Source organism: Corvus cornix, chromosome 5 (assembly GCF_000738735.6).
Source record: "Corvus cornix cornix isolate S_Up_H32 chromosome 5, ASM73873v5, whole genome shotgun sequence".
Lineage (NCBI taxonomy): Eukaryota > Metazoa > Chordata > Aves > Passeriformes > Corvidae > Corvus > Corvus cornix.
The window spans coordinates 32,089,815-32,114,982 of NC_046335.1; the positions used below are offsets into that span (position 1 = coordinate 32,089,815).

Consider the following 25,168-nt stretch of genomic DNA (forward strand, 5'->3'; position numbering starts at 1 on the left):
GAGACTCTGGTGTCTAGTTTACAATTACTTCCTGCAAGTGTAAAGATATGTTTTTAGATATTGACATGTCAAAATATTAGGAGGAGAAAACAAAATCAAATAATTTCCAGGGCTGCTTTGTATTCTTGCAAAAGTGTTGGGGATGGGTGGGTGGAATGGAGAGGGGAAGAAACAGTGCATAAACTCTTAACAAAAATACACACTGCACTGAGGTCCCAGGTAATACCTGTCTAGAAAAGGTACAACCTAAATCAAACCCACCCGTCTGTCATCTCTGAAAGTGACAATCTTGTGTGCTATCCCTTTCTCCATAGCATAGCACAATGCTCAATGAAAAAGCAACTGGACCTTTTAAAGGCTGCAGTGTAGCTACCTGGAAGAGGAGCATTCTTCAGCAAGGCCACAGAGAGCTTGAGCTCAGGTGAACCCCCAGCAAGTCCCACTGCAGGCTTTTACATAGCCCAGTATCTGGCTGAACAGTCTCTGTGGCAGACAAAACATAGGGAGATTAGAAAGTCTGAACTTGTGCATTTAAAATTAGAACATTCTCCTGGTGTACAAAGCACACAGTCACATCTTAACCTAGAAAAGGCACATACAGGAAAGACAGACATGTTCTTTTATAACTGAATTCTCGACATAACATTAGATGAGAGTTTGGAACATCTTCTAAGGGTAGTTCAGCTGGGAAAGAATCCTACTAAGGGTTCACCAAAAGGGTCTCTTAGCAGAGGTGATGCTGTGTCTGAAGCTCACAAAGCAGATTGGGGAGCAGTGCTGCAGCTGCTCCACACATGCCACAGCTCCGCATGGCTGACTGCTGGCAGCGCCGTGAGGAGAAGCAGCCGTATATATGAGACAGTAGCTGTGACTAAGGCTGGGTTCAAACCATCCTTAAATCAGTAATTGCTGCTTATCTTCCTTTTATTTCACCACTAGATGTGGGAACAAAAGGTAGGGTTTGCTGGAGCCATCTGACTCAAATTAGTTCTTCCTCTCACTTGAGTCTCCCATTGTTGAGACAGTAAAATTCAATTATATTGCTGCAAAGCCAACACAAATGATATTTTCATCAAAAACCTTACTTCTCCTAAACACCAGTGAAGATACTATTTTGGACTATTAAAATCAGTTGAAGTTCTCAATACATTTCCTGGCCAAAAGACAACCTCATATAAATGCCTGAAAAATGAGACAATTATGCTAAAACAGAAACACATGGACAGCAGTATCTTGGAGACATACCTTAGGGCTAATGGATAGAAACTGCTCTATAACGTAGGAAAAATACCATAAGTTGAGTAAATATCACACAGGAACCACAGACAAATCAATTTTGTCAGGAAAAAAGTATTAATGAGGATACTAAGATGTGTAGATTAATGATTTCTCAATACAGAAGCCTATTACAATCAAGATTTAGGTTTGGTGAGCTTACAAAGGAAGAGAGGTCTTACAGTTCCTTACACATAAGGAGAATCTTTGACATCAGAACTGTTTCAACCAAACTAAACTTAAAGGAATCACTAGAGGCTAAATGCTCATTTTCCAGAGCTCAGAGAGAACTATCAAATAAGAAAGCAGCATCAGAAGCATGTATGCCAAATCCTGCAAACAGAAATGCTGAAATATGCCTCGCTAGTCCCTAAGGTAAAAGCTGAAGTTAGCGAGCTGCCAGTTGTGAAGAAAAGCTCCAAGGGCGTTCTCCTCTTATTTACAGCCCTTCAGAGTAAGGTGGCTGAGGTCACGAACCAAATGTTCACTTAGAAAGTAAATTAAATCACAGTGCACTAACCCTAAAAAAACCCCAAACAATTTGTAATGTCAGAGACTCCCCGCTCAGAAACGAATTCTTATGTCTCCTTTTTAATGAAAAATGGAGAGCAGCATTTGTTGTCATTTGGCTACAGCACTACTTTATGCTAGAGACAAGTGAATTCTAGTTTTTTCGGTTTGGGTTGAGTTTTGAATTGCTGTTTGTGGTTTGGTGGTTTTTCTTGGGTCCCCCCCCCCACTTTCTGGTTTTCAGCTTTAGTAGCAACCTTCTCTGTTCATCTGGAAAGCAACTAATCTGCTTTTTGAATCACGAATTGTGAGGTGGAAAGAACCCCTTTAGAGATGTTAAGGGACATGCCACCAATAGAAACATAAATGTATTGGAATGAAGAGAAAAGGGCAAAAAGGATACTTCTGCAGAGAAATGAGTGCAAACATGCTTACACAGCATTTTGTGAACATAACACATCCTCACTCTACCCAACATCCTGATTATTTTGTGTGGTCAGAAAACCATGAAAGACAAACTTGTAAAACTGAAAATTCAAATTGCCACCAACAAATTTAAAGAACTGTACTTAGAGGAGGAGGCAAGATGGGTGAATAGGAAAAAAACACCAGCCCAAACCAACAAACCACTCACCACTAAGCAGCAGGATTTCTCCCTAACTAGTCACCAGCCAACCATTCGTAAAGGTTCGAAACTGTAGGCATTTTTAATTAATACCCAGTAGAATATTGGTAGGGCATTCATGTTTAAAAAACATTTACACACACAAACCCTCTTAATACAACAGCTTAATCTTAAATACCATGGTGGCCTCCACAGTTGCCCTGTGTAGGGCACACAAGCCTCTGAGTTTTCACAGTTCAATGGCACAAAGTTGTTTTGTAGTGAGAACCTGGAAGACCTGAGGGACAAGACATCACTTGGGAAACAAGGTGTGCCAAATATGAAGGCATTTTATGCTCACTTGGATAAGTGACAAGGATGTGGAGCTGGAAATTCAGCCAAGCAGATGTGCCCCAACACGTCAAAGGGGTGGAAAAGCAGCAACTGTCAAGAAAGATGACTGCTCTGTGAGCATCAGGTCTCCAGCCTTCCCTTGTGAAGTGCCTCTCTGCTGTGGAGAAGGCACACGGGACTGGAAACACTATTATCATATCCCAATCTCCCAACAATCACAGGCACCCTTTTCAGGTAATGTGAATTTTTGTACTGTATCTTAAATACTCCTCCCCCAGTTTTATGCAATTTCCTACATTTACATCCAGGACAGCACACATTGGCCACAGTCCTGATCATAATGTGCCTGTGTTCAAGCCCTCAACCCCCTTTAGTGATTATTGATGCCACCACTCAGAGGGCAGTATTTTTAGAGGTACCTCTTGCAGCACTACGCCATCATCCAATTAACAGATTTAGAAAACTCCCTCTCTGCTCTCTTTATCCAAAAACACCTCAATTGTAACATCTTAAAAAAAAAAAAAAGGCAAAAGGCTCTAAGAAAATTTATGTGAAAAGACAGTTGCTCTGGTGGGCAGGGTTCACTTCACAACCAGCTACTCTGCTTATTCTTATGCTAATGCTGGCTGTTGGCACAGAATCACTCCAGAATTAACACTCCCATCGATCACCACTCATTTTGGCTGATTAAAAAGTCAAGCTTTTTAGACTTACCAAAACACAAGTTTGAGAACAAAACTTGGCAGCTATTTCTTTAGTCTTGCTTTGTTTTACTGCTTCACTAGTAATTACCTAAACCTTACAATGTTGAAAATCAAGTTTTATCACTGTGTGTACAATGATAGTTAATTGTATTTTTACTGTTTCCTGCAGCTGGAACATGAGGTGGCAGTCATCCAAAAATTAACTAATGCAGCAAGGTTGGGGTTTTTTTCCCCTATTCAGTCAGGAACTTATTTTAATAACTAAAATTTTAAGTAAACATACATAAATGCATATGCCTTTAAGCTTCAAGACAAAGTACAATTAGTAGACATAAAAAGTATTAAGAGATTTCTGCTCTCCAAACTAAACATACAACAAATAGTTCTTTTCTGAATTCATTGTAGCAATTCTGTCAGAATAGAAAGAGCAGTTTTGGTTTCTTACAGCCAAGAGCTGTTAAGACTTCAACTCCCCAATAATCCATCATTCCACTTTTATCTAGACTGAGTAGATAATAGGACAGCTGATTCACACGAGAAAAGACAATTCAATAGTAATGAAATGTGCACAGTCCTAACAGCTGCCTGTATTTGTGCAATTTCCCCATTTGGAACCAAACACGTTTCTTGTATGTGGCAACCCTTCTCTGAAAGTCTATAAAAATTACTTAACTCTTGCAGAAAAGAAGTTTGTCTCATGCAGAAGAGAAGTAATGAAAGCCTGTTATCACAAAAGACAAAAAGACCAGCTAGTTTTCTGAAGGTGGAATACCTACTCCACTAAGTCTTTAAATCCATAGTATATCTGAAATGAGTAGAAGTGGCAACTGCAAGATCTAAACATAATTTGGGCTTTTTGAAAGTGAAGTTCAATAGACTAAATTCAATTTGATAGAGACATCATAAATTACAAAAGCTATTTTAAACTGTCTACAAGTCACTTTAAAGTATGATACTAGGGTGCGTACGTATTTCAACATTTACACCTGAAAGAGCAGATAGTTTTGGAATGTAACTTTATCTTGGTATTTAGATTTGGTTTAATTGTTTCACAATACATATAGTGCTTATGTAAAAAAGAAAGTATCAAGAATACGATTACAGTAACAGTCAAGTCCACTAGTTCTGTTTATTTCAAGCCTATACATACAGAAAACAGCCTCCTTCCCAAATCCACAGAAAACTATTATTCACAGAATTGTATTAAAAGAAGTCAGAAGCATATTTGTAAAAGGATTTTATCAACTTTTGGCATCTATCACTTTCCAAAGGGGATTCGAATGGTTCTAAGCACTTAAATGAAAGAATAAGGGAAAAATAAAAAGGTGGAAAAGATAAAAGCAGCATCCTTGTGTTTTGTTATAGCGAAGAACAGATGTTTGACACCCCAACACTTAGTTGCTCATCTACACTACAGCGCTCAAAGTAATGACTGCCTGAATTGAAGCAGCGATCCGTATGAATCAGGAACACTGTGGAATACATTCAAGCTGAAAGTAGATCTCATTTTACAGCAATGTGATCAGCAGCCACAATCTACACAAAGAGATATACTACAAAACTACAGTCAGAGCAGAAACAAATATAGTCTAGGTCTGCAATAGTTGTGAATATTTCCATTTTATCCCTTTAAGGGACAATGCTACACCTCATGCCTCCCTTATGGCAGGTTAGTATGAGAGTCCAGCTTAGTACTCAATGCAGAAAACAAGAACAGAAACAAATACTGCAGCTCTGGTTATTTAGAACGAAAGCATTTTATTTTTTTCCAACCAAGTTCAAAGTCAAACTTAGAGCTGTTAGTGCACACTTCAATTCATAGATATTAACAAAATTTGCGGGAAAAGTTTTAAAGATGGAAATTTTTCACAACTGCTTCAAATTGAATCACGTTAAATAGCTAGCCCTGTGTTTTGTCTAGAATTCTCATCTTCCCCCTCTCACTTCTAACAAGACAATCTCTTAGTATATTTAAAGTAGATGAGCAATAAATAACATCATTAAGTGCTAAAGAATATATGCAGAAAGGGGGAGAAAAATAGTTCAATTTAGTCTCATTCTGAGACATAAAACAAGCCATTTAACTCATGGAATAAACATAAATTGTTTAAAGAAGGTTAACAAAAGCACTAATAACACAAGCATGCTCAATCTATTTTCTCTGTGAATCTTTATCTGGAGCCTACAATGACTACTGTGTGTAGGATGGTAGACTGAAGGCAAAAATTAGACTACACTGTCTGGCTTTTACCAAGGCTATTAAAAGCTGAATTTTTTTTCCTTCCCTAATACAGCATCAGCTCAATATAAAGTTAATCTCAAAAGAATCAACTGCTTTCATAAACTTTAGCATTTGCATTGTGCAAAGCTGGAATAACTTCACACCAGTACCATAATTTGCATGGTTTTGTATTCTGAAATAGTTAACTATGAACCACCAGTCTCACTTTGCACCAGAGAACTAGGCACAAAAAATAGCTGCAAATCTCCACACTAAGACATCCAGTCTTCTGTAGAACTGGAAGATCTGGCAAGATGAACTGGTAAAAGCAACCACTTGCTAGTCTGAAATGTAAGCTTCACATATACTTTCAAGTTTCCACTCACAAGAATGTCCACTCTTTCAAGAAAAAAATCCCAACAAATTAACACTGGAGCATCCATCTTCAAAACCTTTATCTCTTTAATGCAAAATGCATAAAGACCTCCAACTCCAAACTTGCCTACTTCATGTACCAGAAAATGAAAATACAGCCTGCTTTCAGATACGTTCGGTATAATGCAGTGGGGCTGATGTCACTCAGCCTAGGGCATGCATACTTTGTCCTTTCCTACTCTCCCATCCCTCCTGCACCTCAAGTGTTAAAACTGCAGCCTCTGATAAAGCAGCCTACAGGAGGGAAGAAATCATTTTATTTATATCTCACTGCAGACAACAGTAAGCTCCTGGAAGGCTAAAGCTAATTTTTTTAATACCAGCAACAATCTGCAAGCACTATTAGGTAGTCTGGAACTGCAGCACCTGTGTGATACAAGAGTAGAGGACTCCTTTCCTGAGAAATAGGCATAGCTCCTTCAAAACAGAGACATACATAATCATTAAGACATGCTAACTTCTTCATACCCAGCTACTTAATGGGACAGCTTTTTTCATCTCCACTCTTCAGCAAGCTATCAGCAATACCTCAGCTGGGCCGCTTAACATTTACAAAATATTGGACTTTTTTGTTCAGCCCTGCAGAAAGAGACAGTTTGCCAGAAGGATTCCTTAATTTCAGTTTAGGGGATGGGCAAATCTTGGGTCACACTTAAAAGAAGTACTCCCTCAGCAAAACAGCCTCAAGTACTTTCAGAGAACACTGAGGCAAAAGACATACTGTTTTTCAAAGACATCAGTTTCACATCAAGTGGTATAACATGAAGAACAGCTTTGTGGAGGCATCCTTCATCCTCAAGTACATATGTGCTTCTGCATCACAAGAACATACAGGAAAAGGATTAATTCTGCCTGGATCTTTTGATACATCCTAGAAAAAGCATTTTTAGAAAGTATCACAAAGATTAGCATTTATGCACGTTGATAGCTCATAAACTTATTCTTAGATTCACCGAGACAACTATATGAATTTAGTGGAGTTACACAGCTGCTAAGACATTTAACTCATGTCAACTTTGACCAGATATTATACATGTACATTCTGTAACAGCAAAACTGATTCCTAGCCATTTGAGAACTAAAGAGAACACAAGAAGCTGAACCTGAATATTAGTGTGAATAGTTTAAATGAATTATGAACATGATGGAAAAAATAATTTGATAATACAGACACCTGAATCCTGTTCTTACAGTCTAGTAGCTGCCTGAAAACAGTAAAAAATTCATTTAAAATAAGGCACAGATACTAATGACAATGTTTAATACTGTATTATTGATGCTGTCAAAATACAACTTTCGGCAGTTAAAAAGAACGCATTTCTTTATTAGATAGTCCTCAGTAATGATCCTCAAGTCAATCTTACCTCGCCTCTAAAACAAAAGCACTTAAAAGAAGTTAGGATTTGGTACCTCTATGGCCACATACAGAATTTATTATAAGCCCCATGTATCTAAATCTATATTCAAGCTGGATTTTTAAATACCAGAGTATCCCTTTAATCAATTACAACTACGCTTTCTTCTCTAATCAGAAATAAATGGCCATTATTTTGTCTATTAAAAAAAAAAAAAAAAATTGATTTTCCATAAACAGTATTCTCCTTGAGGAATAATCTAAGAGTTTCAGCAATTATTACCCAAATGATGAAACTAGACTTTGATACTTTTACATTTAAGTGCTCAACAGAACAGTAAAGTAATACAAGAATGTTGTCATACTATAATTCCTTTAAATTTTTAATTGATAGTAAGAATATTTGAAAAGTCCTATCTCAAAACTTTTTGAGCATGAAATATCTCTACTGATACACAACAATTCTAGCAAAAATATTGGCTATGTGCATGTCTCCAGATTGTCCCACAAAGTTCTCAGTTTTGGGATGTCACAGAAACTCTTTGTTACTGACTGCCCTAGGAAACGCAAAACCTTTGGTGGTTTACAGAACAGTCAAATAACCAAAAGCACCAAGTTCTGATGACAGATTTCTAGTTGGCCTTCATAAGTCAGCAACAATGATACATAAACTAAATACAAAATGAAGCAACAGGAGGCCTAAAGTTATTGACCACTAGAGGAGTTTAAAATTCATTTATTTAATCTGTAAAGAAAAAACTACTTGGGGCTATCAAAAGACTCATCTCCTGCATGTCAATAAAAGTGCACATGCTTAATGCTAGGTATGAAAACAACCTCTGTAAGTACTTATTTTTAAGAAAGTAGTCTATTTGGTCATACATGCTGTGCATGTATACTTTTAAGTGAAGAGCTGGCACTTCACAAGTTTTAATTGAAAAAGCATGCTTCCTAATCACAAAGTTAAAAAAGGAAACAGCAAGCCTAAAATTAAGACTCCCTCAGAGCTATTAAGATATAGCTTTTAAATTTAAATAGAACAGCATATCAATATGACAGTAGAACAGTTTATAGCTGTATTCTCAATGCTATTTGTTGGTATGAATTTGCCATCACTGATCAGGCTCAAACTTGATCAATTTTGCAAAAGCTCTTTGTCAGTTTCTTAAAGGAGGTAGTATAAAAAGGGTGTTATTTGAATAACATGGCCTCACCTGGCTGTAAACATTTCAAACAATAGACATAAATATCTATGATAAAAAGTATTGTGGAAGAGATTATTCTAGAAATTGGTGGTTTTGAACTTGAAAAGAAAAAACAGTAGATACATTTAATATATTTACTTATTTGCATGTAGTTTGAATGATACAGAACAAGATTACTGTGTTAGAAATCCACATACAATATAAAAACATTTGTTAGACATAAATTCACCATTCTGCTGACATTTGCAGTAACTGTTCATCCAAGCTTAACTTCAGGTATTTATAATATTTTTCATACATGAATCTTTGTATATGTGCAATTAACTACACAATGTGAAACCCTGATTTTTGTAGTTTTTCATCACAATCTGAACATAATAGCTATTTGCATCTTAACACATTGGCTTTTCGAAACACTAGTAATTAAGGCATCTTTGCTGTATAGTTTCTCAATAGTGCAAACAAAAACTGTCTTTAATAATTTGATTAAAACATAGAAGTAAATGAATATCCCAAAGTTGTTTGTATTTTTTTAATGTAATTGGAAGATAGTTGTGCATTTTGTAGTTCTCTTGTGAAAGAGACATATAAAAGCTCTTAATGCTGATTGTTTTTGTTGGTTCCTTATAACTGGTTCTGCTGTCTTGTCTTCATGACAATATAATTCATCTTCTTTTATGCGATGATGCTGCAAAATACAGTGGCATTTAAAGGAATACCTAGTAACTGAGCGAATCCCAAATGCAGCAAAGGCATACAGTTTTCATAGTGCACTTTCACCTCACTGAAGTAAAAGTTGCTCCTACTAGACATTTTCCACTTCAATGTGAAGTAGATTTGTTAGGGTTTTGTTAGTGGTTTCATTAAACAGCTTGACAGTTCAGTTCTCTTCTGCCAGTATTTCTCAAAAGGCTTTCAGTACACATTTCAGGGATACTTCAGGGGATTGTTTTCACCACATAAGCACACATAGCTTCCCCATCATGTCAGTGTAGCTGCAATAAATAAGCATTTACATCCTAGAAGGAAAAAAAGGAGAAAGTGTTTGTCACATTCCTTATAGCTCTAACATCAACTCCATGTCTGAAGCAGGGTAACCAATAAGGACCATAACACAAGAATAATTGTATTTGCCCAAATTTCAGAACAAGTTATCTTCACAATTACTTTCAATTAATGCTTTCAATGACATTTCTTTATGTACTAAAAAGCCTGCAAGAAGAGTAGGGTTAGTTTTCAAAGCCATCAATTTAGTTTGTTATTGCTCTGCTCCCTGCATGAACAGGAAAGATCATCATCATAATATGATCACGTAGTTAAAACATATTCCTTCAGCCAAACCCTCCAACATTCTTGTACTACTTTTGCTCCTCTTGCTCAGGTGACCTTGTTCACAATCTATCCTGATATACATTAAGAAGCCAGCAAATGAACATAAAGGGAACCTGAACCCTAGGGAAACAAACTGACACCACCTATAGCTGCTATGCTGATCTAGCAAAAGAACTAGGCAGTCTACATTACATACTCTCATGGCTCTACCAAGTTGGGAGTTAGAACTCAGTTCTTCTGCATCTCTGCTGACTGAAACTCTGGAAGACATTTGTAATTATCCTTGTAGGGACATCAAAATTGAAGTTGCAGGTGCACAGCAGTCCCAGAAAAAAAGGAAATAACTTGTTTGATACATCAATGCAATCAGTTCTTTAGGCATAGAACTATAGATTCCACAAAATTCCTTATCATGTAATTAAAAGATGCAATTTTGAAGTTCTTTTCAAGTTCACTCAAATCCTGCACACAACCAAGTGTCTGCTGTAATTCCCTTCTCACTACCTTCATCAGGACCCTCCACCTGGAGGGGTTTCTTACCTAGTGTAACTTTTAGCCATGTTTATAGAAATGAGCATGAACAGCAAAACATGCATCTACCAGACACCCTTATTATGCTACTGATACCACAACCTACTGAGAAATGTAAGCAGGGATTCATCTCAGACAGGCTCCTGCTCTCCACAAACTCATCATTTTCTAAGCATTAGGCCAGCAATAAGCTTTAGAATTTAGTATGTTGTCACTTGCCCCAGTCACCTTATGTGCAAATGCCAATGACATTCCTGGGCTAAGACTCTCCATTCTGCATTACACTTACAACAATGGGTACAACAGATCTCAGAGAAAACATCTGTCCCTTTCACAGTCTACCTAATCAACTGAGCCCTTTTTAACATCAATTTTAAGGCTCATTACTATTAGCTACTTTGTTATTAAGGAGATGCTTCCTCTGTAAAGTAAGAAAAAAAGATTAAAAAATTATTACCATTCTAAATCACACAACTATCATAGGGAATCAACTCCAGATTTCTGTAAAAACCATGCAATACACTTGTGCATTAGCAGAAACTAAAGTAAAAGTGTTTCTGTCCAACCACAGTTTAGCATACGTAAAACAAGAGGAATACTGCAGGTGATACAACCACATTTATTACTGAATACAACCAGAACTGGATTACCTTAGCTATATTACCAGTATATCCTGGAACCAGAGTAAGATGATTCTCCTGTTCCCACAAAACACTCAGTTGTTGTTTTAAAATATTAATATTTCTGAAAGAGAATGAACATCACTTTATAACATACATAAGTACATTTCAGTAGTCTCTTTTACTAAAAAGAATTATTAGTACTGCATATAGACTCAGCCTATACAACAGATATTGCCATAAGATCTCAAAAATTTTCATTTAACTTCTACAGCATTTGTATAATCCCTGATATGACTATGTCCTACATGTATTACAGCAGCAGCAAAAAAAAAGAAAAAAACCCCCAGTTACTTGACTACCCTTAAAGTAAGCTTCCAAACACCACCTACCTGTGTCTTAGGAACAACAGAACTACTTTTAAGCTTTAACTTTAAAATTGTAACTTCGCCTTTTGTAGGCAAGTTATGCTCTTACTTATCAAAATTGAAACAGATTGAGATGAACTAGGCTACAGGAACATATTTAAGTATTTCCCAACACTATACTCACCCATCTTCTGCCTTTTCTGTATGTGCAGATAGCTCTGACCACCATCTTTTAATGACAGCCTGAAGCCAGTTTAAACCAACTATCACATATCTGTAACAACACATTTTACACATTATGCATTTCCTCCTCCCTGTACATTATCCACAGGCCAGATAAAGTGTTGAGATAAACTGGTAAGCAATTTAGAAAGTAACACATTTTCTATTCTGGAAGAACAAAAACCTAGGCAAATTGGTAAGTTTAAATACTTGCTACCTTTGCAATTTCTAAGTGGTAACTGAAGTTCTTGTTGAAAAAGTAGAAGAAAACTCTGCCTTGATTTCATGTTATAAAGCATACTAAAACCTCAGTGCTATTCTTTTTTACTGTTTAGGATAAATAAATCACCATAAGGGCAAACCCAGTCCTCTCCCCTAACATTGCATACAACAATCTCTGCACCCCTGCTTTGTTAAAGATAAAGGTTCAGAGGAAAGCTTCTATTCCAGAGCTTTCTCATTTCCTGAGAAAGGCAGAGCTGGGAGAAGGGGCAGAGGGAACAAGAGTCAGAGGACTAAAAACCATTAATTTCCAGGGCTCTGCATAGCCAGGAAGTAATAGTGTTTTAAAAACATCCCAAGCTGATACTTACTCTTCGTATTTGCTTTTAAGCAGAGATTTCACTAAAGGCAAAAGATCTACACAGCAGCCAACTGAAACATATGGTTTTTCTTCCTGTAAACTTAAAAAACAAGATGTTTCAGAAGTGCTTGAACTTCTGTGTGGTTATAAGCAGATTCTAATCCCCCTCTTTTTTTTGTTTGTACCTGTTTGTAAGCACAGGAAGGCAGTCTACTACTACTCCAAGATCCTGTATCCTAGAAACATTAAGAATAAAATCAGAAGTGTTACTAGTAGATCCTACTACTAGTAGTAGTAGTTGAAGTATATGCTTCCACTATGATTTAAAAAGCGTAACAAAGTCACAACATTTACAGAACTGCTAGAAATACTGTGGCATATTTGGGATTGCTATCATTTTAAGGATATAAAAGAGACTTATTTTACCTCACTAAGTAGGCTACCAGTTCACTTATACTTCTCCTTCTCCAAAAGGTTAAAGCTACATTCAGTCTCAGGTTCCTGCTGAAAAGAACTTGAGCCATAGTTTCATGGTCCTGAGAAACCTGCATGTTTTTAGAAATATAAAAGAAGTTGCCACAAGTTAGGTAGCCAGCAATAAAACAATAAGCTACTCCAATATAATAATCTGGTATAAGATAATAGACTTTTCTACCTGTATGTTGATGAGTCTGTTTTAGAAATGTATCTAACGATAGCCTTAAAATCATAAATTTCCCTTAGAAGGGGCACAAAAAGATTAGACCTACTTTACACAAAAGCTACAAGAATAAGGTTTGTACCTATTTACCACCGAAGAGATGTATCTAATAATCAAAATGAGCATTCATGAGCATCAGCCTATAATTCTCACCAACTCTTGAGAACATTTTACTTAGATGATTATTAATTTTGACACAATTTAGACACAAGTAATTACATGTATTATTCCAAACTCTGACAGATAAGGTTCATTTCTGAAAAAGCTTGCTCTCTGAATGAAGTTCAGGCATTTTAATTAATTAGACCTTGGATTGGAATGAACACTGCAGAGCCACACACACCTCTCAAACCAGTTAAATAGTAATCTGTGGCCAGAGGCCAGTGATCTGGTCCTTAGCTTCTCAGAAAATGAATCTTCCCTGTCTTCATTTCTTTACCCTTCTTTCTGCAACCTCTTTAGTGTAGCTATTCTGCTCTTTTCTTGAATCCATCAAATTAAACAGTGCAGAAGTGCTGCAGACTTGTGCCTTCAGCCCACTGGGCTCTCAGGGCTGTCTCCTCACGGCAGCCCACATGTACTGTGACAAGACAGCATGGTGACAGTCTCTGATCTTACCTTCCCTGCGATGCCTCACTTTAAACACATGCAAGCCTCGATGAATAATAAAAATCTATTGTGACAGAAATGCAAGCTTCAACATTAAGAGCCTTAAATGGCCTTCACTGTCACAAAATCCGTTTCATTTAAATATCTGACCTTTTATCCAGTTTCAGAAGCCCTACAAGCATCCACTAAGTTTCCTCAACCAATCCTAACAAGAAATAAAGTCTTACACAAACACTTAGTTTTGCACACAAAGTTGATACTGCTATTGAAAATTGTCCTAACCTACCTCACCAGTTTATCCCCACTGATACACTAACATTTTTACACTTCTATGAACACACATATGGACACATGTCCTGCTGGTTCATGAAACCTAAGCAGGTCAAAACAACGTTCTCCTTTGGTGCTGGTACAACTTTAATCCAGTCAAGTCAGGCAGATCCGAGCTTCTGACCTGACACAAAGATGGAGAAAAGTGGCAGGACTATTACTATTGACAACAGTATCACCACAAACTGACAGAGACAGTAAATCACAAGACCTGGTATTTAAAGAATTGAAGGAAATTAATCTAAAGAAAGCAAGCTTTCACAGCTAAGTACTAGGAACACTTCTTTTTTAAACTGAAGTTTCTTCAAACTCTACCCACCTCCGAAAAAAATGCGCTGTATTTGGATGAGGGGCCTTCTGTTTGAGATGAGCCAGAATCACTAGAATTCAGCAAGTGTGTACGACTGTTGTGAAGTTTTGCTGGCAGATTCCCTGCACAAGCCAGTTCATTTTCTTTATTTGCCATGTCACGGCCCCTAGATTTAGGGCACGGTTTCTTTCTGTAACAAGGCTTTGGAGTATAACAATGAACTTTCCTTTTACAATATACCACTTTGAAAAGAGAGAGGGGACTGGTCACCGTTTTTCCAACCGTTACTCTGCAATAATAAAGCACTATTTTAGTGAAGGTTGCTCCAAACCAAATCAATCGCATTACTACGTTTATTTATATACATATAATTATGAATTCAGCAGTCAGCTTTTGGGTTATTGAAAACATTTTTCCCCCAAATATATGCCTTAATGACACTTGGGTTATCAGAAGTTATGCCACCAATATTCTCTGTTTTTATTAATGCAGAGACTCATAATTATGAAAGAAAACACAAGAACCAAGAATTGTCATTAAAATCAAGACTTATCATCCGTTTGTGTCTGCTTTGGTGTTGTAATCAATTTCAACTGTTTCTTCCTACCTCTGTCACACTTTAAACTCAAATATTACACAGCACAGCCCTCCTACCTGTTTGTGTATGAAGCCAGCTGTTTTGGAGATTTCTTACCCTGGGAGAAAAGAAACAGAGAAGAAAAAAGCTGTTTTACTAGAAAGGGTCAAACACTCCCATCTATACTACTTAGCATTAATGGTAACATTTACATTGTGCACATCAGCAAGGCAATGTTATGATCTTTTTTGTTAAAACTGACTCATAAAATCATGTGAATTTTAATAATTTCAATAAACAAACAGAGGATATTGGCATCTTCGCCACTTACTGAAGAAGTCTTACAGTAAGTTTGCCTCTCTAGTGCTTTTTCTGTACTCCACTGTCTTACTCTTTAGCCAGTAACACAGGTAAGAGGTTATAAAAACTGCTTCTGAGTAGCAAGAATCCAGTGAAAATCATGTTACCAATGTGGTAGAAGAAGCTGTATGACTACACAACAGATCCATTTCAATGAATGTTTCACCTACACCTCTCACTTGTGCCATGTAGCTCTCTTGGCAAGAAAGAACTTTTTCACGATAGAATTCCCATACTGAAACATTCTCGGCAAGATTGCAGAAAAGCAGGCATGAGTAAGACTGCACCAGTACCTACTGCTCACATGGACGATACAATGCACTGATCCGTGCAGCTGCTGCCTGCATCTATTATAACACATAGTTTTCATAATATAATTGCTGTTCAAGTTCTATTGCACATCTAAACATCAAATGCTTACTAGTGCTGTGCTTCTAGTTTTAGACCACTCAGAACTATGAACTTGATAAATGTTTACTTCAGTTTTATCAAGGGACATTAAAATACCCACCAAACAACACAAACAGCTTACCTCCTTCATGATCTTTTTAGTGGAAGAAGAGATTCTTTTTCTGGGGAGATCAATGGGATGACCTTCAATATGCAATACTTTCTGGTTTTTAACATTGTGAGCTTCAGATGCCATAATCTCTCAAATCCCTGTTCTCAAGGGAAAGATATTTAGTTGTATTTTCTAAAACATTCCATCAACTTTCTTCAAATGCAGCTAGCAACACCAGTTAAAAGAATTCAATTATTTGCAAGATCTTCCATCTTATAAATAACCCAAGACATCATCCTTTAGTGAATGTTAGCTGAAGGCCTTATCATTATTAACATGTTGATGAGGATTTCAAAATCCCTATTTAGCTTTCAAAAAAAAGGAAAGAAAACCAAAATTACTCCAAGAAAGAGAGGAAGAGATTTTGTTTTCAGACCAGCTTGCTACACCTGCACTGAGGGGTGCCATACAAACAAGAATTCAAGTAAAGAAGAGGGCAATTTATGAGACTCTTTCCTCATGCTATGAATTTCATCTGCTGCCTAGAGAAAAATGATTGGTTCCACAACTGGTTCCAAGGGCAAAAGGCAGCTAACAAACTGATTCCTGTTTTTGAGGAAGAAGGCAAACTTCATCAAAATAACAAGAGTTAAAAAAAAAAAAAAATGGAGTGAAATATATTCCCCTTAGTTTACTGGCCAATGCACACTCCACCCCATTTTTGTTAAAACAGAACTTCAGCTATTTTTAATACTAAACCCCACAACTTTATTCTATGTCTGAAGTCCCTTGTCTTGAAGTATGCAAATATTTCTACAAGCATCAACACCAAGATTGAGACAGTTGTACATATGATTTTGCATGTTTTCTAACTCATCAGAAGATCCACTGCTTGAGACTAGCTTCAACAACTGCATCATCCTAGAGGCACTATTCTTTAAGTGTTTTAGCGAGACATCCTATGCTACTTTTAAAAGACAACCACTTGCTCTGATATTACTGGTTTTTCCCCTAAAAGGTGAAACTCTGGTCCCAACATGAGTGCTCCAATCTCTTCTGTCCATCTTCAGCAGCAGTCCTACCCCATTTACTCTGTGTAGCAGATTTATCTCCCATTAAGAACTTCAGCATTTAAAAGACTATTCACTTATTCACTGGCACTGAATAAGCCAGATGGGAAACAGCTTATTAGCCATGAAGATCCATGCAGCAGCTAAAGGCCATCAAATAAAACAAGCAGGTGGCAGTCTCAAAACAAGATAGATACTGTATTCTAAACATCAGGCACATTAAAATCCACATTGTAGGGTACAGTGGAAAAAAAATTTCTTCAAATGTTTCAATTTTCTTTAGAACTGGGATCAGTATTAAAGAACTTCACTTGAGATATCTCTCTCAAAAAATGGAATATTTACTGACAGAATCCCTTACCTTTAAAGATGGGAACACGAAGCCCTCAGACTACAGCAAGAATTGCAAATAGCAGCATTATTTAGGGCAAGATCTTTAACAGCTGGTGGTCAATATTTTTCCAGATATAAGTTGGGCTTAAGACTGGTTCATTAACTTAATTTTTCCACACTATGGGATGGTGACAGAAGAGTTATCACTTTGTCAGCTCTCCACACTTCCTAGTTCTTCCACACAGGCTTGTAAATAAACTTTTCCCTGAAGTTTAGAAAAAACCTCACAAAACCAAACACCTTTTCCTCTGCTTATCAGGCTGGTTAAAACCATTATTTGGACTTAAAATGGGCTGTATAAGGCATATGCTGAACAACTGGACTTCTGAAGAAGAACCCAACCCAATAACCCTAAAATCCAAATGAATCCATCCTTTTATTCAGGCCAGAGATGAAGAGGACTTGGAAAAGTCTTGATTTTTTCTTTTCTTCTATCCACTGTTTGAGAATAATACCAAGAGGAAAGCAATAAACTCTAAAATAACAGGGGGGACAACCTCTACCCACCAGAGCTAAACCCCACAGTCATCTCATCAGATGCTAAAAAAATTCCTAATCTCTGTTCCTGAAGAATAATTTTTGTGATTACTCCCATAACATACTACCAGCTTACAATTCTTCATGCCTAACAGTGACTGCTCCTTATTTTTCCTTGTTTAATAAATGATCTCTATCTATCCTCATCTTTCACACTAAGCAGTACAAAAGAATCTGATCACCAAAATAAATGACAGCATTATATAACTAGAATGCTTTTTGCTTAAAAGAAGTGTAAAATATCAGAAGGCTAGAAAGCAATGTCCTACCAAGGAAATTCAATTAGCATATCAGTTTTTAATATTGGGCTCTAAATAGCCTAAGGTAACATCTCAAAATACCTGAACTGGAGCTATCTGAAAGCTGGAGAGAGATGACCCTGGAATAAAGGAAGTTCCTTAAAAAGGTTGCATGTGTCTAGGAGAAAAATTAAGAGAATTTTACACTCTGACAAATCTGACATAAGAATATATTGTCCCCCAGCCTCCCAGTTGAAACAGAATGAAACAACAGAACTATCAATTCTTTCCTTAAAGACTGGTAAAAGAAATTTAAAAGGTCAAAAGATGATCAGATATAAAGGGCCAGAGAATGAAGCGAAGTCATACATAAGGATTTTACTGTCCAACAGTTTAGAGAGGTTTCCATAGTTTCCTGTTGAGGGTCTCAAATTATGCAGAAGTATCAGTGAACATTTAAACAGTAATGAAATAGCTGTGTTTTTAGCCAAGGTGCAGAACCTCTCCCTTGGACCTGACAAAGTATACATGGAAAACATGGTCAGTATTTAAAGACAGCCTCAAGGAAGATCCAGACTCACATCTCTGTTGCGCTAATTAGTAAACAATGTAACCAAGAATAGACTTAGTGGACACAAACAAATAATATAATGGGAAAGATTCAGCCTGGCTGTCACTAAGGCAACACAGGCTAGAGAAGAGAAGGCTCAGGGGTGACCTCACTGTGGCCTTCCAGTACCTAAAGGGGCTACAAGAGAGCTGGAGAGGGACTTTTTACCAGAGCATTTGTGATAGGCCAAAGGGTAACTTTCAGACTGAAAGAGGGTAGATTTAGATTGGATATTAGCATGAAATTCTTTACTGTGAGGGTGGTAAGGCACTGGAACACATTTCCTAGAGAACTGGTTGATGCCCTGTCCCTGGAAGTGTTCAAGGCCAGGTTAGATGGGGCTTTGAGCAGTCTGGTCTAGTGGAAGGTGTCCCTTCCTTCCCACGGTGGGAAATTGGAACTAGAAGACCTTTAGGGTCCATTATGACCCAAACTATTCCATGACTCTATGAAGTCCTGCTCTGCAAAATTATTGGAATTTATTAAGAGTATGGGGTAGTACAACATGGATAAAGGGCAACTGATAGATTCTGAGTTTCCAAGTCCTGCACTTAAATCTTGAGTAAACTAGGAAACCAAGTGAAAAAAGGGAAAGATTTTGCATGTACAGTATCTAAGGAACAGCCATAAACTGTCTAAGCAGTTTCCACACTGCAGAAAATCACCTCCAGATCCCTGGGGAAAACCTGCATTGGTTTATGCTGTTCAATATGTTCACAAATTACCTCACAAAAGGGGATGAAGACTGTTGACAATACGAAGCCATACCAGACTGTGAAGATGAGGGCTAACTGAAGAACTGGAGGAGGACTGTGAGGTACAATAAGCAGAAGCAATGATTATAGATTAGTATAAAGCAAAGCCTATGTATCTGCAGGTATGAGAAAATTCTGGGTTCCTATTGGAATCACAGTCTCTAAGCTAGTAACTGCCACCCACAAAAATATCTGGATATAGGACAGTTTACTTTAGATCATCTGGACTGCTCAGTGCTCCATATGAATCAATAAATAGAAAAATAAACAGAACACTATTGTGACAGTGTACAGAACTAATTTGTACCTGTATTTCAAATACTGAGTGCAGGGTTAGTTAACTTTCTTTAAAAAAACCAAACCAACCCTAAAAAGTCAAAAAAACTTCTGATAAAGTAAAAAAGAGCTCAGACAAAGGCAAGTTAAAAATACATGGAATACCTTTCATATAACCAACAGCTGAGTAGATCAGCCTTTTCAGTCTGGAGAGGTGGCTACTTATAGCTGGCAGGGGAAATACAAAGGCCTACAAAATGAATGGCTTGGAGAAGGTGCACAGAGATCGTGCTCTCTCTCGCCCAATATAAAAATAAAGGGTCAAAAGACAATAGATGAAGATCAGATCAAAACTAACAAGGGTAAGCTGCGGGCAAATATAATCAACCTGAACTTGCCATAGGATGTTGTGGACCCAAATGTTTTATATGGGTTCTAGGACAGACTGTGCAAATACATTAAAAAAAAAATAGACTGGAAGTGATTAAACTCAGATACACAACCCACGTAGTCCAGACAGAGCAGAACATAAGCAGAAGAATCTGGTACACACAAACCTAACAGTTCAATAGTAAACTTAGCATCTCAAGAAACCAGCTTCAAAAGGCTTAGTAACACCCAAGAAAATGCTGGCTGGCCAGCAATTAAAAAATGAATGCTACAGGATGTAAGGCACTTTACAGGGCTCTTCACAACTTTGATTTCCTATTTAAAATTGGGTATCATCTAGGGATAGCTAATTAGACACTACAGCCCCTTGTAATTTTGGGATACATACAGAAGGTTTTTAAACTGGCATTAGACACTAACTCATCCAGAGTCAAACAATCTATACCTCAATGTCTTTAATTTCTGACTTTTCCCATGTGATGAGCACAGCTAGTTGTATTTGATCAGGACAATCTGCTATACCATCTCTTTGAGGCCAATGCATCTCGCTTGCTTAACAAAGTTTTTTAAAATAAACTAAGGATAGAATGCATGTCCCTTCAGCTCTGCCTTGGTCCATCATACAATCCTAAACTGTTTTACAACTGTAACAAGGTAGACTGCAAATCTGAAGAGAGATGTATGATTTCATTAGGATGATAGAATCAAATTCCACCAACTTCCCCTATCCTGTGGGTGATTTCTCAAAGCAGACAATCTTCCCTTCTGCTTCTTTTATTCTCTTCAATCTTCGGTAAGCAGAAGGACTAAAGTAACAGCAGCCATATATCCTGAGAAGAAGCTGGTTTGTCCCCACAGTCAAAAGACAGTACCTGCGCAAAGTTTTCTTGATGGTTCTACTGGTATTTTCTATCTCTGATCTCTCCCAGATGCAATAAAACTCTTCAGGTCATACCAGAATTAGGCAAAGGAAGTCAGCACTAACAGGCTTTCAAGTGCATATCTATCAAAGGCAAGTATTAACAACTCTGCCACTCCCTCCCATCGTCCTATGTTCTGGGCATGGCCCCCAGAGAGGGACAAACTCTTCTTGGCACATGATGTAATCTACACATGTATTATTTTCTTACAGAACACAGGCTGGACTACTTTGTATGGCAGCAAGGAAAACGTAAAATAGTTAGATATCTTAAGTCATCAGCAGTACTTTTTAAAAGACACATTATTCTATCCTGTGCCTTGTCCAAATTCTAATAGCTACCTTTTCCTGTAGCATTCCATGTGCACTAGCCATTGCAAATGTTCCTGTGATTCTCACCCATCCCACGGTAACCAAATGCAAGTTCAAGGATGACAATATTAAACTTAGATGAAAGAGCTAATTGATCATTACTCCCAAGGAGGGGAGCTCATGCTTTGAAAGCATTCCAAATAGGTATGCATCAGGGAATCAGCAATGGTCAACTAATTTCACTGGCCATTATCAGATCTACAGTGGTCACAAGAAACTTCCAAGAATGGTTATGTCAAATTTACTTCCAAAAGGGTGATTTGCTTACAAAAATAAACTAGCACTGTCTTCTGATGCAGAAGTGATTTTGTAAGCTTGACATAACTTCCTTTCATTTGAGTTCTGATAAATGTTACAAAATCCATCTGTCTTTGTTTTAGAAGGCTTCCACATCCTTTGAATAAGAAACAGGGGTTTTTTCCCAAATTCCTTTTTTAGCAATTAATGTACTGACAGTTCACCAGCTGTTAAATACTGAATTTTCTTGAAAAAAGGAAGTGGAGTTCAAGATTCTAAGGAGTATGTTAATGCAAAATTTTTCTGTAACATTATAGTGTCTTATATGCTAGCAGAACACAGTTTTTTAATGTGCTACACCTGTCAGGCCATTTTTTCCAGTTTAAAGTTTTATTATGTTGATAAAAACAACAGAAATGTCACTAAATTTGCAGTAAATATGAAGACAATTTGAACAACTAACTATAGTAGATTAGCTTGTACCTAAGATTTAAGCTCATTTTCTTCTTACATATAGAATTTGTATGTGGCCCACTATCAGTCACAATGAACCTCCAAAAATTACAAGTGACACTTCATTCAAGTTTCGTGAGGATGAACCCACATGAGCATTAGCTCTCCTTGTGGAAATAACCCAGGAGTCTAATAACTAAACCCTATTCACATTTTCTACAAAAAAGAAGTCAAAAACTCAAGTCTTCTGCATCTGGAGGTACTATTTACAAAGATGTTAAGCTGCCATGAAGTAACAGCTTCTGAAGTCATCTTTCACTAATGATGAAGTGTCTAAAGATACTTCTACCTGTTGACTTTCACTTATGAACACTCTGGGGATAGTAAGTTTGGACTGAGAGTAAGTTTATAACTGAGAGGTGTTATAAAGCGTATAAACTCCCACACCACCAAAGTGCCCACATTAATATTATACACAACTCTAAGAAACTACTCATGAAATTAAATACAGCAATTTCTTTTACCATTTATGGCTCAACCCAAAGAGTTTAAAAAAACTGCAACAGGAATTTTGAATTCAAATCCAGAGACAGACATACTGGTAAACTCCTCAAGCTCCAAACTTAGTGGAGGCTAAGGAAGTACTCACTACTTAGGTGAACAGTCTCTGATTACATTTCACACAGCTTTCACATGGTTTTTTTATGCTACCCTCAAATACACTCCTATTATTGATTTTAGTCTGTTTACAGTATTTAAAAAAACCTTCCTTATTTATAGTCAAGCTTCTTACCCTGGGACCAACATACACTTAATTCTTTTTAAAAAAATAACTAATTTAAATTATTACTAAATAATATAAATGAAATATATAGTAGACATTATATATAACACTATAATTAAATATAATGAAAATAAATTTAAAAGAGAAGTTTCAAAAGTAAGTGAATATATATACACACAGCTATAAGAATACATGCGTATCAAAATACTCACATATGCTTTCTAACATACATATAAAAATACCTTAAAAATATTATTTTTAATATATTATGATTAAATCCTGAGTTATAAAGTTTCGGAATTCAAAAGTTCAATGAAATAACATTAGAGAAATTTAAATCAAAATTACATGGACTGTTAATACAAAATTAAAGTGACATTTTTAGACAAGAACATATCCTTTCCAATCAGCAAGGCCAAAGAGGCACAAACCTACCTTCTGTTATGCTTTAATTCTACTAAACATGGGCAACTATATTTTTTAATTATTTTCCTGATTACAGTCAGAGAATGAGAGGAAGAAAAAACCAGGGGAACAGGGAAAGCAAAAATGACGTTCCAAGAAGAGATGGACGAAAACTGCTTTTAAGCAAGCGGACTTAACCTTCCTCCAAAGCAGAGCGTATTACAAAAACAGAAACAAAAGATTTCCAAGATCACCACCTAATCGCTCTCCTTAAAAAGGATCTCCCTATTCAGAACGTCTTTATTTTAAATCTGCATGCCAAATCATCCAGCACAGAAAAAATAATTTGAAAGCTTTTGAACAAAGTAATTAATGCAGGATCTGATCTTCAAGCACTTAGGTTTTTTCCCCCCCCCTTCCTTCCCCCTGGAATCTGTCACACCCAAGAAATTAAATCCGTCAGCAGGCCTCACACCCAGCTTGTCGTCCTTCCTTTCGGCAGCACCGGAGCCTTCCCTGCTCTCCTGGCACATATCTGCCATTGAACACGCTTGCCTCGAGCTGAGCCTGATGGCACCATTTTAGAAAGGGACCGAAGTGCCAGAACTCGCTCTCTGGAGACGGCAGGCACTGCACACAGCCGTGCCGGGGGGCCGGGCAAGGCGGCCGGGGAGCGGGACGGAGCGATCCGCGTCCCCGCACCGCCCGCGGCCCCCGCCACCGCCCCGCACGCCCGGCGCGACGCCTCGGAGCCGCGCCCGGTCCCGGCGGCGCAGAGCGCGGCCCCGCTGCGTTCCCCCCGGCCGGCGGCCCCGGGCACTCCCGCCCCACTCACCCGCTGCTCATGTTCGGGGCCGGGCCGAGGCGGGCGGAGCGGCGGGAGCGCTACTGCCGAGGCCCGGCGCCCGGAGCCTGCGCCATTCAAACGCCGCCGCGGTGCATGCCGGGCCGCGCGCGCCGCACCACGCCCCGCTGCACGCGCCGCGCGGCATCGCGGCGCCCTCTGCCGGCCACCGTCTCTCGCCCCCGCCCCGCCCCCCGCCCCGCGCCCGCCCCGCGCCGCCCCGCCCCGCGCCCGCCCCGCCCCGCGCCCGCCCCGCCCCGCGCCGCCCCGCCCGCCCCGCCCCGCGCCGCCCCGCCCCGCCCCCGCCCCGCCCCGCCCGCCCCGCCCGCCCCGCCCCGCCCCGCCCCGCCCCGCCCCGCCCCGCCCCGCCCCGCCCCGCCCCGCCCCGCCCCGCCCCGGCCCGCACCGCCCCGCGCCGCTCGCGTCACTGCGCGCCCGCGCGGTCTCCGGGGGCGGAGCTGCGCAGCCGGGAGGAACCTGGGAATGCCGAATGATACCGAATCACGGACCTCGCAGTCTGCGCTGCCCGCCGTTTCTGTAGGCCGCCAATGACGAGCCGTGGTTATGAGTATGCAACGCTGAAACTGGCTGAGAAATCTGTGGCAGCTCCACGCTCTGCTGCATTATCACAGAAGCACAGAATAAGCTGAGTCGGAAGGGCCCCACAGAGATTACCAAGTCCAACTCCTGCATAGCACCATCCCCAGGTGTCACAGCGTGTGCCCGAGAGCACTGAACTCTGTCAGGCTGGTGCTGTTCCAGTGCCTAAACACCCTTTGGATGAAAAACCGTCTCCTAATACTCAACCTAAATCTCCCCTGACACAACTTCAGGACGTCGTCTCAGTTTCTGTCAGTGTTCACCACAGAGAGGACCCTCCAGTTCCCCTCACAAGGAAGTTGTAGACTGCAAGGAAGTCTTCCCTCAGTCTTCTCCAGGCTGCACAAAGTGACCTCAGCCACTCCTCATATGGCTTCCCCTCAAGGCCCTTCACCATCTTCATTACCCTACTTTGGATGCTCTCTAATAGCTTAATGACATCTTATCTTGTGGTGCTGAAAACTGCCCCCAGCACTCGAGGTGAGGCCGCCGCAGTGCAGAGCAGAGCGGGACAATCCCTCCCTTGCCCGGCTGGCGATGCTGTGCCTGATGCCCGCCAGGACACAGCTGGCCCTCCT

At 39.0% G+C, this 25,168-nt stretch overlaps 1 protein-coding gene across 2 annotated transcripts; it reads right to left on the reverse strand.

Annotated features, from left to right (window-relative positions):
- Nucleotides 1–4,557: 4,557 nt before the first annotated feature.
- On the reverse strand, nucleotides 4,558–24,097 carry KATNBL1 (katanin regulatory subunit B1 like 1). Of its 2 annotated transcripts, none has more exons than XM_039551885.1 (10): nucleotides 23,982–24,097; nucleotides 15,737–15,864; nucleotides 14,922–14,962; nucleotides 14,277–14,556; nucleotides 12,745–12,863; nucleotides 12,504–12,554; nucleotides 12,329–12,418; nucleotides 11,698–11,787; nucleotides 11,176–11,269; nucleotides 4,558–9,681 (listed from the first exon to the last, which is right to left on the reverse strand). In XM_039551885.1, exons 2-10 carry the CDS (start codon nucleotides 15,848–15,850, stop codon nucleotides 9,649–9,651), a joined length of 912 nt encoding a protein of 303 aa, XP_039407819.1. In that variant the 5' UTR covers nucleotides 15,851–15,864; nucleotides 23,982–24,097; the 3' UTR covers nucleotides 4,558–9,648. The 2 variants fall into 2 exon arrangements, with proteins under 2 accessions (XP_039407819.1, XP_010389551.1); XM_010391249.4 differs by lacking the exon at nucleotides 23,982–24,097 and adding an exon at nucleotides 23,622–23,770.
- Between the last annotated feature and the right edge of the window lie 1,071 nt (nucleotides 24,098–25,168).

Excerpts from the sequence above, each read along its gene's own strand:
- KATNBL1 (XM_039551885.1), bottom strand. The coding sequence starts at position 15,850 with ATGGCATCTGAAGCTCACAATGTTAAAAACCAGAAAGTATTGCATATT. Across the intron at positions 14,557-14,921 it reads CTGGCTTCATACACAAACAG|AGTAACGGTTGGAAAAACGG; the intron begins GTAGGAGGGCTG and ends TTATTATTGCAG. Across the intron at positions 11,270-11,697 it reads ACAGAAAAGGCAGAAGATGG|AAATATTAATATTTTAAAAC; the intron begins GTGAGTATAGTG and ends ATTCTCTTTCAG.